Genomic DNA, 13,319 nt, shown 5'->3' on the forward strand with positions numbered 1-13,319 from the left:
GAGACTGTAGTCAAATTTATTGAAGTCCGTATATAAATACACATGCACATTTCCAATGTAAACCAAAGTGAACTCAAGTGCAGCTAAGGGACGTCCCCGAATCATGCAGGACGTCCGCTCCATTTACAAAAACCCACCGGCGGTTCGGCGTCCCGTAGATGGATCCAGTTTTGGCAAGAAGTCCTCGACCGAAGCCGCGTTCAATCCGTGTTCCGCCCTCCGTATAAATAAATAGACTTATCAAATGCGCACTCACAGAGTGAACTCTTATGTACAGTATTTATAAACCTACGCGACCCGGAACATTCATCCAAACCCGAGGCGAAGCAGGGAAACGCCTAAAAGCCCAGCTCCTGGACCGGCGGACGCCGAGATCTGTGCAGACGGAAGGCCACAGTCTGAGATTCCCGTTAAGGCTGAGGTGAAAGAATCCGGCGGCGCTAAACTAATGCGGTGATTGTGCAAGAAAACAGAGCGGTCCGTAGACGTCTCTCAGTGGTATATACAAAACAAAACAAGCGCAGTAATGTGAGGCACCTCTCTTCACTCATGCGAACACAAGAACCCGAGCAGAGACGCTGTCCGTGGGGCGGCTCCTACATTCGTGCCCGTCGGCGCGGCTCAGGGGTTATGGCTTTGATGTGCGCCTCAGTTGGTGCTCATGGACACGTCACGGCTGGGGCCCAGCTCTTCCTCCCGCTCGTTGTCGTTCACATCCTCCTCCTCTTCCTCGCTCTGAGCGGCGGCGGCTCCGGCCTCGTCCTGCGGCGTCTCGGTCTGGTCCGGAGCCTGGCGGTCCAGAGCGAAGTATCCCGTACCTTTAACGGTGTCCTGCCGCTGGTAGAAGAGCACATACGCCGCTTTGGACTGGACACACACACACACAGAGACACAGGAGAAGGGGAGTTTACCGAATGATGGCAGAACAAGCGTTATATCTCCAGACGGACGCTGTTTCTCACCACGATCTGGTCCTCGCCGGTCGGAGACACGCTGCTGTCGTCAAAGTTGTACCACTTGTCGTCTTCCTTGTTCTTGGCATAGGCCGTATCTGGCAAACAAACCAAGGTTATTACGGTTTTGCTGTTTTACATTTGTCACCCTGGACCACAAAACCAGTCACAAGTGTTCATTTTTAGAAACTGAGATTTAGACATTATCTGAAAGCTAAATAAATAAGCTTTCTATTGATGTATGGTTTGTTAGGATAGGACAATATTTGGCCGAGATACATCTATTTGAAAATCTGGAATCTGAGGATGCAAAAAAATCAAAATACTGAGAAAATCACCTTTAAAGTTGTCCAAATGAACTTCTTAGCAATGCATATTACTAATCAAAAATTACATTTTGATATATTTACGGTAGGAATTGTACAAAATATCTTCATGGAACATGATCTTTACTTAATTTCCTAATGATTTTTGGCATAAAAGAAAAATCTGTAATTTTGACCCATACAATGTATTTTCGGCTATTTCTACAAACACACCCGTGCTACTTAAGACTGGTTTTGTGCTCCAGGGTCACATTTGTTTTATTTTAATACATTTTTCAAATTTGCAATAAACCACAGTTTTGTTTTTATTAGTTTTATTAACAATTTTGTTAGTTTTAGTTTTGTTTTTATTTTGTGAACAGATTTCTATTTAGTTTTTATGTTGTTTAGTTTCAGTTTAGGTTTTAGTTTTTTAGAGATCAAATGTGACCCTGGACCACAAACCAGTCATAAGGTTAAATTTGACAAAACTGAGATTTATATATCACATGGAAGCTCAGTAAATAAGCTTTCTATTGGTGTATGGTTTGTTAGGATAGGACAATATTTGGCTGAGATACATCTATTTGAAAATCTGGAATCTGAGGATGCAACAAAAAATCAAAATACTGAGAAAATCACCTTTAAAGTTGCCCAAATTAAGTACTTAGCAATGCATATTACTAATCAAAAATTACATTTTGATATATTTACAGTAGGAATTTTACAAAAAATCTTCACGGAACATGATCTTTACTCAATTTCTTAATGATTTTTGGCATAAAAGAAAAATCGATAATTTTGACCCATACAATGTATTTTTGGCTATTGCTACAAATATACCCCAGCGACTTAAGACTGGTTTTGTGCTCCAGGGTCACATATAGAGATCACGATTTCCTCGCAAAGTAAATTCTAAGTAAAGTGTTTAATTCATTTGAATGATTTATTAATCACTTAATACATAATATTTGTATTTAAAATATAATACGTGTAAGACACCAAATTTTAATATTAAATTCGAAAAAGTAGGTTTTGAGCATAAATCAAAACGGTGGACAGGAAGTTCTGCCAACTGTGGTATAATTGGCATCTATGTTGTCGGCACGACTCAAGGAATATTTAGATTTCATATTTTGCAATCTACAGTTGTTAGCATTTTTGGAAATTTCATAATTAATGCTGCCCTCCAAAGGCAAAGTGCAGTAACTACACATTTGGTCAAAATTGAGTTAAGGCTTAAAGGTTAAAGGTTAAATTTTGTCCTAGAGAAACAAAAGTGTTTCAGAGAAAGAAGAGTGTCAACATGTTTGACTAGCTGGTGTAAAAACTTTAAAGGCATTTTTCTCAGTTTGAGTGTTGGCGTAGTTACTGCACTTTGCCTTTGGAGGGCAGAATGGTTAATGAATGCTTCATTACTCTTGAACAATAGGTGGCGCTGTTACCAAATTGATGTGGTGTAATCAGTGTGAGGTGGTAATGCCACATACCAAATTTGGTGCAAATATCTCAAGGCTTTACAGAGATACAGCTTCAGATGTGCTTTGGCATCTTTCCAGCAAGGCTGTTAGTGCGTCAAATGAAAACGGTTTTGAATATCGACATGAAATCCATAACTGTTTGTCAGCATGCTCTGAAGATGATCCGAGTCAAATTTGGTGAAAATGGGTATTTGAAGACTGTTTCTCAGCTAAACATGATGACTGCTCTTAGTGCAAATATAGATTTAAATGTTCCATAAGACTTTTTCAAAGGTGTAATAGACATCGTTGTCATTTAGAATTGAGATCGCGCGAGTGTTTGAATCTTGATCTTTTAGTGATTAATCAGCTCTAGTATTTTGGTTTGACTGCTTGAAATAAATCATTTAGGCTATAACTGCTGCAGTAGTCTAGATTTAATGCGGGTGCTGTTCGGGTCACAGTCTTTATTATTTTCCCTCCATGGGGTGAGAACATAATGATTACGAAAACGATTATTTATTTTTGATTATTATTATTTTATTTTAGTTAGTTTTTCAATGTTTCGTTGTAGTTTTTCATTTACAGTGCCTTGCAAAAGTATTCATACCCTTTCATTTTTTTCCACATTTTGTTATGTTGCTGCCTCATGTTAAACTACTTTAAATTACTTTTTTTCCCACATCAATCTACACTCCCTACTTTATAATGGAAAAGCAAAAATCGGTTTTTGACATTAGTGCAAATTTATTAAAAATAAAAAACTGAGAACATCCCGTTGCATAAGTATTCATCCCCTTTTCTGGGACACTCAGGAGCATCATATTGCTTCTAGATGTTCCTACACTTGGAGTGGAGTTAAACTGTGGCAAATTCATGTGAATGAGTCTGATTTAGAAAGACACACACCTCTCAGAAAAGGTCTAACAGCTGAAAATGCAGATCAGAGCAAAAACCAAGATAACTGCCTGTAGAGCTCAGTGACAGACTTGCGTTAAGGCCATGATCTAGAGAAGAGTTCAGAAACAAATCTGCTGCATTGAAGGTTGACAGAAGCATTCTCCATAATGGAAGACGACTGGAACAACTAGGACTCTAGAAAATGTCCAAGCTGACAGAGATGGAGAGGTGAAAAGGTGAGGCAAAGAATGGCAGATAATTGACAAATGCAGATGTGCAAAGATGCTCACATCAGACCCAAAAACACTTGAGGCTGGAAAGCTGCTTCAACTATGGACTGAGTTAAGGGTGTGAATACTTATGCAATCTACTCATTTCAGTGGTTTATTTTTAATACATTTGTCAGATTTGCAAATCTGGTTTGTGCTTTGTCATTATTATGGTGTACGGAGTGAAAATTGATGTGGGAAAAAACTAATTTAAAGCAGTTTAACATAATGCTGCAACAAAACAAAATGAGACAAAAAAAAGGGGGGGTATGAATACTTTTGCAAGGCACTGTATTTTGACGTTTTTATTTTATTTCAGTTACGATAACGTTTTCTGATCAATCGTTTTCATCTTAGTTTTAGTTTTTGTTTACGAAAATAACCTTGTACCCAACCAGCTGTGTTCCGTATTTGGATAAGATGAGTATTTTAAGCGCTGCAGTGTTGAAAGCTCATACTGGCCATCAGCTGTGATGTGTTTATGTTGGAGATCAGTTCACATGACGGCTGTGTCATACTCACAGTGTCCTCCTCCCATTCCTCCGTAGTGGTTCGAGACGGCGATGAGGTCGTAGCGGCACGGCCCCGCGTTACGATTGATGAGGAACTCAGACATGTCCAGATCACTGCGGGCCACACAACCAACCGTTAAACTGCACATCTCCATTACTTCAGATTCGAAATTCATTACCAATATGAGAAAAACTGAATTTGTTATTATTATTGTAAGCTGAACTTGATTAAATTACTAATACTAACATAAAAATGTAACTGCAAGACATTTTAGGATGATTTTAGTCAAAATGGCTGAAAATTCATGATATCATGGGATTTCACTCTTTACCAATATGTCATACCTTAAATTTGTTGCATTGCTACACAAAAACGGTTTTGTCTATCGACATAAAATCCATAACATTTTGTCAGCACAGTCTGAAGATGATGATATTATTTGATTTTGGTGAAAATTGGACCAACGGAGTTCAAAAAAGTCCATTTTAAACCAAATCAAGTTTGGCGCACAGTGGAATAATCGGTATCTATGTTGTCGGCATGACCAAAGGAATATTTTGGGACCAGTGTCATTATAATAGGCTAATACTATCAGAAGTTATTAACAGTGTTGTAAATGTCATCACTGATTGTTAATGAATGGTTTACCACTGTTGACCAATAGGTGGCAGTGTTACCAAACTGATGTGGCCACATTCAAAATGTAGTGTCAATACGTCAAAGCTCTGCAGAGATACAGCGTTTGGCATCTTCTCAGCATATTCATTGATGCGTTAAATGAAAACTTTTGTATATCGACACAAAATCCTTAACTCTTTGCCAGCATGGTCTGAAGATGATCCGAGTCAAATTTGGTCAAAATCGGACCAATGGTTGAGGAGTAGTTTGAAAAGTTGGTTTTCAACATAAATCGAAATGGAGGACAGGAAGTTAGGCCAATTTTATAATGAATAAAAATTGGTGTCCATGTTGTCGGCCTGACCTAAGGAATATTTTGAGACCAGTTTCATCATAATATGCTAATGCAATCAACAATTATTAGCATTTTTGGAAATGTAATAATTACAAAATTAATAAATAAATGGTTTATTACTCTTGACCAATAGGTGGCGCTTATACCAAATTGATGTGGCGTTTTTTTCGGCGTGACCCTAGGAATATCTAGGTGGCACTGTGCCGAAACACTGCAAGTAGCCTCAGATCATGCTTGTTATAACACACCAAGTTTAGTCTCAATACAACAAAAACCGTTGCGGAGATATGGCCTCATATTCATTTTTGAGTGCTTTTCGTAGAATTAGTTTGCGCGTTATTCGAGAACGGTTTGACTAATCAACTTGAATTCCATAACTTTTTGCCAGCATGGTCTGAAGATGATCTGAGCCAATTTTGGTGAAAATCAGACAAACCGTCCAGGACGAGTCTGAAAAAGTAGGTCTTTCAAACAATTAAAAATAGAAAAAAACTAAACCTCACGATTTTGAATTATGACCAAAGGATTCAGAGAAAAAATTGATGAAAAATGATTTTGTGTCTTACGGTTCAAAAGTTATTAGCATAAAGAAAGTTAAATTTTGGAGAAGTGGTGGCGCTAGAGAGTTTGAGTTAGAGACTCCAGATTTGCTGTGGTTAATGTTGAGACTGTCCTCTATCAGTGTGCCAAACTACACAACTTTCCCTCAAGCGCTTCTATGGGCTGCTGTACACTTTCCTGAATTGCGGTGATTGGCCCCTAATTATATAATCTATTGAGATGTTTAAAAATAATACAAAAAAATAATACTAAACCACAAAATACAATTACTACAATTAAAAACGAAAATGGAAAAAACAAAGATATTAAAAATTCAAAATATTAAAAAAAAGACCACAGCAGTATCTCAATAGCCGTGTTTCCACTGTCGGGCCAAAAGCGTCAGCGAATTTGTCCGCTAAAACTGCCGCTTCAGCAGCTGTTTTTTACCTTTTGTTCATTTATGTACGTCGCAATCTGTTCAGGAATAATGCTAATAATAATATATAATAATAATAATAGCTCCAAATCCAGCAAGTCACAAAGACTGTCAAAAGAATCTCCTCCTAACCAGCGATTAAAGTGACTGGTAAGTTCTTGTAAGAATCTGACACATATCTGATTGGTCACCCGAACCCTTTACGGTCAATTTAGACTCTAATAACTCATTTAGGACTAAGTTTACCAAAGCAGTGCACTTTGACATAATTGTGTGTCTGTTGAAGCTCTACTGCTGTGTTGAAGCGGCTCAGCGCATGCGTCCAGACGAACGTTCAACCTTTCAAACTATACTGCCCTCCAAAGGCAGAGTGCAGTAACTACGCCAAGCCTGAAACTGAGAAAAATGCCTTTAAAGTTTTTACAGCAGCTAGACAAACATGTTGAAATTCTGTTGAAAAACTCTTGTTTCTCTGAAATGGGACACAATTTAACCAGGAGACTTTGCCACAAGACAAAACCGTTGTCACAAAGTCCATTTTAAGCCTTAACTCAGTTTTGACCAAATGTGTAGTTACTGCGCTTTGCCTTTGGAGGGCAGTGTACTTCACCGCAGCGGTGAGGCAGCATAACCCCAGGACTGTGTCGCCAAATTTAAGGGTCATGAAAGATGAAGAAGGGAAAAGTTAATCTTCTGAAATGAAGGAGCAATATCTTTTCAGGTAAAAGTTAACAGAACCATGTCTATCAGTCCGCTTGTGTCCTATTATTGGATTCGCTCTTGTCTCTTCAGAAAAGGTTATTGCATTAGCTTACGTCTGAAACAGCCAATCTCTTGAAGAACTGTCTGTTGTTCTCACTACACCGCATTGGTATATTTTGGAAATGTTTTACCCGCCAACTGGCGAGATTTGTACAGGCATGTGCTTCAGTGGAGCTGTGGAGCGAGATGTGTTTGTTTGGGCCGTACCGCAGCGGGAAGTCCACCAGCGAGTCCAGCTTGTCCCTCATGTAGCGGCTGTAGGAGAAGCGCTTGAGATGCACCACCAGCACCGGCGGCAGACTCCACAGGTCCAGCTTCTTGGTGGCCTGCTGATGCTGCTTGCAGGTGGGACAGTACCTGAATCACATCCACACACGGGACACTCTCAGTCACAGGATGATGCTCATGAGTTCATGTCAGAATAACACTAGAGACATGCGTCTATGTTTCCATCTTCATTCTTAGCTTTTTGTAGAAAACGTTTGTTTCTTGAGTTCTTGATTCCTACTGAAATGAGTGGATTACACTGGCGAAAGCATCAGTAAATGAGACCAAATCTGGTGTCAGGTGTCACATGCAGTCTGCTCTGTATTATTAGTAAATGTTTCATGGTTTCTCATCACACAGAAGCCAGAACCCAAGCTCACCAGGGGTCGTCTGCTCCGAGCTTCTCTTTGGTGGTGAAGAGCTCGATGCAGTCCTTCAGCTTGAAGAAGCTCTTCTTCTGCGGCTTGTACTCCATGCTCTCGTGCTTCTCAAAGTCCTTTGGAGAAAACAGTCTTACAAGCATATAGGGCTGGGCAATATGTGACCCTGGAGCACAAAACCAGTCTTAAGTTGCTGGGGTATATTTGTAGCAATAGCCAAAAATACATTGTATGGGTCAAAATTATTGATTTTTCTTTTATGCCAAAAATCATTAGGAAATTAAGTAAAGATCATGTTCCATGAAGATTTTTTGTAAAATTCCTACTGTAAATGTATCAAAATGTAATTTTTGATTAGTAATATGCATTGCTAAGAACTTAATTTGGACAACTTTAAAGGTGATTTTCTCAGTATTTTGATTTTTTTGCATCCTCAGATTCCAGATTTCAAATAGATGTATCTCAGCCAAATACTGTCCTATCCTAACAAACCAGACATCAATAGAAAGCTTATTTATTGAGCTTCCATATGATACATACATCCCAGTTTTGTCAAATTTAACCTTATGACTGGTTTTGTGGTCCAGGGTCACATATAGACAAATAAATGATCACAATCGTTTTTTCTTGTACCAGTCAATATCGATAATTATCACGAGAATTTTTTCATATCAGTGGATAACACTAATTATCACAATAAATGTCAAATTTCGATTTTAAATTAAGTTTAAAGGCAGATTTTTGCTCCAGTGAGAAAACCAAATGGTTGATTGTGGCTTTAAACTCTTCATAGTTTCAACACGGCACTTCACGTCTTTTCAATTATTTACACTTTCCCACTCATTTGTCCTTAACAAAACACATTTAAAATAATACAAATATATTTCTTAGTTCAACTTCTACAGGATCCAGTGAGTAATATTGTATCAAATCAAGAAACAGGTTTGTGCTGCCTGATAAAATTATTAATAATATGACCTTTTTTGTCTCTTAGAAATACACATTTGATAGTTTGTTGAGTTAGGATGCAGATGTACATTTATGTTCATTAGCAAAATCAGTAATATCTGGAAAAATGGTAACAACCTCATTTTTATATGGTGAAATGTAATCATTCTTGCTGTTTGAGGGTTTTCTTCTAATTCACCACTGGTCTTCCATAGTAGCATACATTTAGATTATGATAATCACGGTTAAAACCACAAATACAGCAGCTCAAAACCACGGTAAAAATTGTAGTATGGTTTCTAAGTATTTGCATGAAAAACAGTAGCCTAAATACATTTAGTATAAATGCTGTAACTTAACCACAAAAAAATACTGTGATTATTAGTGATCGAGTTATTTTTCATGACCGATATTGATTATTTGCATGCATTATGTGCCCGATAACCGATATGCTGAACCGATATTTATTTACTCTTATAAAATAAATAAATGACTGAGTGAAGCAAGTCTATACTTCACTTTGGTTTTTCCTCCTTTTAGTCCTCTTTAAAAAAAAAATGTGCTGAAAATTAGCAGGCTTTCATGTTAAATCTAATCTTCATATTACAACATTAAAAACATGTTAGTTATAAAAGCATCAGCTGCAACGCTAACAAGCAAAATAAATGAATATCTAATGTTTCCAAATGGAGAAAGTAAATAAAGAACAGGAGTCATATCAACAGTTTTAACTACAGTTTTAGTAGCTTTATCAGCTGTTTAATAAGCTAAAGATTGACGAATAATTCTCTGGACAATGTATTCTTTTAGAATAAAATATTGGAATATAACAAACAAAACACGGTATTTTATTGCATTTCTCAACTGGTATGTTACATCAGAACTGCTAATGTTTTGTCGTTCTAGATTCTGACAAAGCGCTGTTTATCTATGCATTTACACACAACTATACTCAAACTGTGATCACTCGTGGAGATCATAATTAATTAAGTTGTATTTGTATCGGTGAATTCGATATTACAAAACTGATAACCGATAATGGTAAAATATCTGTGAAAATATCGGTAAATTGATATATCGGTTGATCTGTAGTAACTATATTGCAATACTCCTCCTTCAATACACTGATTACATGTCTACACTAATATTATAATTAGGGCTGGGACACGATTAATCGCGATTAATCGTGTCCCAGCCCTAATTATAATATAAGATTTAACACGAATACCCACATTCCTGACACAATACCATGGTGCAGTTATTCTAAATCTGTTTGTCAGCGCTGTTTAATCTTGCTATAAACTTGAAAAAAAGAGCAGGAACGGGAGAGTTGTACCTCCGCCACGGTTTCGTTGAAGTACTTCCTCTTCATCTCGGGTTCCCAGTCCAGGGACAGATAGCATCTATCTGCATGAGACAGAGCAAACACATGAGCTCAGAGAGCACTCTCGTCTACCGTAAGGAGAACAGAGGATGCGTCCGCACCGCTGAGCCGCACGTGGTCCTCGTCGAAGCGGATCTGGCGCGGCTCTCCTTTGATGAAGTTGCTGTCGGTCTTGCCCATGTTGTTGAACTGGAAGGTGAAGAGCCTCTTCTTCTTGCCGTGGTTCTCCGGGATCAGGCCGTTCTCCAGCTCGTTGTCTCCGGCCACAGAGTCCTCCGACTGGCTGTTGTCGTTCTCGGAGGGCAGCTCCTGGTCCTGACTGGACTCGTCGTCCGGCTCGTCCGTCTCCATCTCACCTGCAGGACCAGCCAGGCTTCAGCGCTCGCATCTTAAAGCACACAATCTCACACACGTCACACACGGCAGGCACGCGTACGGCGGCGGCGGGATCGTTAGCGAATGTGGGAATGAACACGAGTAAGGAGAGAAGCGCTCAAACTGCATGCTTACTAGGCGACCCCTCCTCCTGTGTTATACCATTGGTGGCGCTGCCGTTGATGGACAGGTGTTTGGGCGTCTCCTCCGGCTCCTCCTCCTCCGCCGCCGGCCGGACGAAACGACTGAAACCACAGCAGAACAACTCTCAGTCCTGACTCACACACACACCCCTCATGGACAAACACAGCCTACATAGTCAGCACAGGGACACTCAGATACAACACACATTCAAGTCTGCTCTTCACAGACCTAAATTCACATGGACTACTTCATTCATATTGCCTACCCATGAGCTCTTTTAATCTGTAATCAGTAGAGCTGCCACTAACGACTACTTTTATATCAATAAATATCAATCAATTTATTAATCTATTGACTAATTTACCGATTAATCTACCAACTAATTTGTTGATTATTAGATTCATCTATTGAGTAATTTAGTGATTAATCAAATTATCTATTGTCTACATTTTCAATTAATCGATTAAACTATCAACTGATTTTACAATTAATCTATCTGCAAATTTAACGTTTAATCTAAGTTGTCGATTAATCAATTTATCTATCGACTAATTTACTGATTAATCTATCAACTCTTGATTAATCAATTGCTCTATCAACTAATTTATCAACTAATCGATTTGTCTATCATCTAATTTAATGCTTAATCTATTGAATAATTTATCGATTCATCAATTTATTAATTAATCTGTTGACTAATTTATTGCTTAATCTATCATCTAATTTATCGATTAATCAATTGACTAGTTTATCAATTACTCTATCAACTAATTTATTGATAATTCGATTTATCTATTGACTAATTTATCAATTCATCTATTGACTAATTTATTTGATAATCGATTAATCTATTGACTGATTTATTGATTAATCGATTAATCAGTCAATAGATACATTGATTAATCTATTGAATAATTTATCTATCGACTAGTTTACTGATTAATCTATCAACTAATTTTTTGATTAATCGATTTATCTATCAACTATTTTATCAATTAATCTATCGGCTCATTTAAGGTTTAATCTATTGAATAATTTATTGATTCATCAATTTATCAACTAATTTATCAGTTACTATATAAACTAATTTTTCGATTAATCAATTTATTAATTTATCAATTACTCAATCAACTAATTTATTGATAATTCAATTTATCTATCGATTATTTAATTATTTTTTTAATTTATCAATTCATCTATTAACTTTATTGATTAATCGATTAATCAGTTAATAGATAAATTGATTAATCTATTGACTAATTTATTGATTAATCGATTTATCTATCAACTATTTGATCAATTAATCTATCAGCTCATTTAAGGTTTAATCTATCCAATCTAACTAAATTGTCGATTAATCAATCTATCGACTATTGACTAATTTACTGATTAATCTACCAACTATTGATTAATTTATCTAATCAACTATTTATCAATTTATTTGTTCAATCTATCAAATCATTTGTTGATTAATTGATAATGTAGGCAGTCGATAAATAGATTAATCAATAAATTAGTTAATGGATAGATCGATTAATTAATACATTAGTTGATACATTAATCAATTAATTGATAATGTAGGCAATCGATAAATTAATCAATAAATTAGTCAATAGATGGATCAACAGATGGATTAATTAATCTATCATCTAATTTATCGATTAATCTATCGGCTAATTTAATGCTTAATCTATTGACTAATTTATCAATTTATCAAATAATTTATCAATTAATTTATCAACTAATGTTCTGAATAATCAATTGACTAATTTATCAATTACTCAATAAACCAATTTATTGATAATTCAATTTATCTATCGATTATTTAATTAATTTTTAATTTTTTTAATTTATCAATTAATCTATTAACTTTATTGATTAATCGATTAATCAGTTAATAGATAAATTGATTAATCTATTGACTAAATTGCTGATAAAGCTCTCAACCAATTTTTTGATTAATCAATTTATCTATCGACTACCGATCAATCAATTTATCAGTCAAAATATAAAATGATTAATCTTTCGTTTAACCTATCGGCTAATTTATTGATTAATCTAAACGACTAATTTCCCACAAATATTCAACAATTTTACTTAAGAACATTTTATTTTTAACAAAACCAATTAATTAGACTTTTGGTTAATATAATTTAATGGAACCATTAACATGGAATCCAGAAAAATCTGAACGGGAAAAAACTGAATTTGGAAATAGAACGGATTTCATAGGGCCCTATAATTATAATTATTATTGTTTTGGAAATAAAAACAGATGTAAGTGAACAGTAGCCTTAAAAATAGATATATAATAGCAATGAGGCGATAATAATCAGTTAAAATAAAGAATCAAAAGCAAAAAAACATATGGTTTTATTGCACAAAACTGTTGAAAAACAATGTATTATAAACAATAGAGCTAATGTACATTATACATTACAACAAAGGCCTGCAGAGGGTGCTAACAGCCTGATGATTTGTTTTTACACTATTGACTAAACGTTTAATATTTGTCCATATCTTTACCACAGAAATGCTATAGCCACAGTAATTTAATGAATATGTGCACATCAAAATGTGTAAACCCAGAGTGAGGTTTAAAATTGTGATAACTGATGTATTCTCCTGAGTTTGCATAGGTTTTTAAATGATTTACCTAACAAATAAGATGAAATGCCGCACGTTGCGTTCCCAGATGGACGTTATA

At 36.2% G+C, this 13,319-nt stretch overlaps 1 protein-coding gene across 2 annotated transcripts in view; it reads right to left on the reverse strand.

Annotated features, from left to right (window-relative positions):
* LOC141334030 (ubiquitin carboxyl-terminal hydrolase 15-like) overlaps positions 1-13,319 on the reverse strand; it is a 22,035-nt gene continuing 8,716 nt past the window's right edge. The window contains exons 9-16 of one of the 2 annotated variants that reach the window (XM_073839185.1): positions 10,631-10,713; positions 10,195-10,449; positions 10,046-10,116; positions 7,762-7,877; positions 7,322-7,471; positions 4,410-4,513; positions 963-1,051; positions 1-867 (exon numbers count right to left, since the gene is read on the reverse strand). In XM_073839185.1, the coding sequence (XP_073695286.1) occupies positions 649-867; positions 963-1,051; positions 4,410-4,513; positions 7,322-7,471; positions 7,762-7,877; positions 10,046-10,116; positions 10,195-10,449; positions 10,631-10,713 (1,087 nt within the window). In that variant the 3' untranslated portion in view covers positions 1-648. Of the gene's footprint in view, positions 868-962; positions 1,052-4,409; positions 4,514-7,321; positions 7,472-7,761; positions 7,878-10,045; positions 10,117-10,194; positions 10,450-10,603; positions 10,714-13,319 lie in introns of both variants that reach the window. The other variant, XM_073839184.1, reaches the window with a different exon arrangement.

The sequence above is a fragment of the Garra rufa genome, chromosome 4, assembly GCF_049309525.1.
Source record: "Garra rufa chromosome 4, GarRuf1.0, whole genome shotgun sequence".
In the NCBI taxonomy this organism is placed as follows: domain Eukaryota; kingdom Metazoa; phylum Chordata; class Actinopteri; order Cypriniformes; family Cyprinidae; genus Garra; species Garra rufa.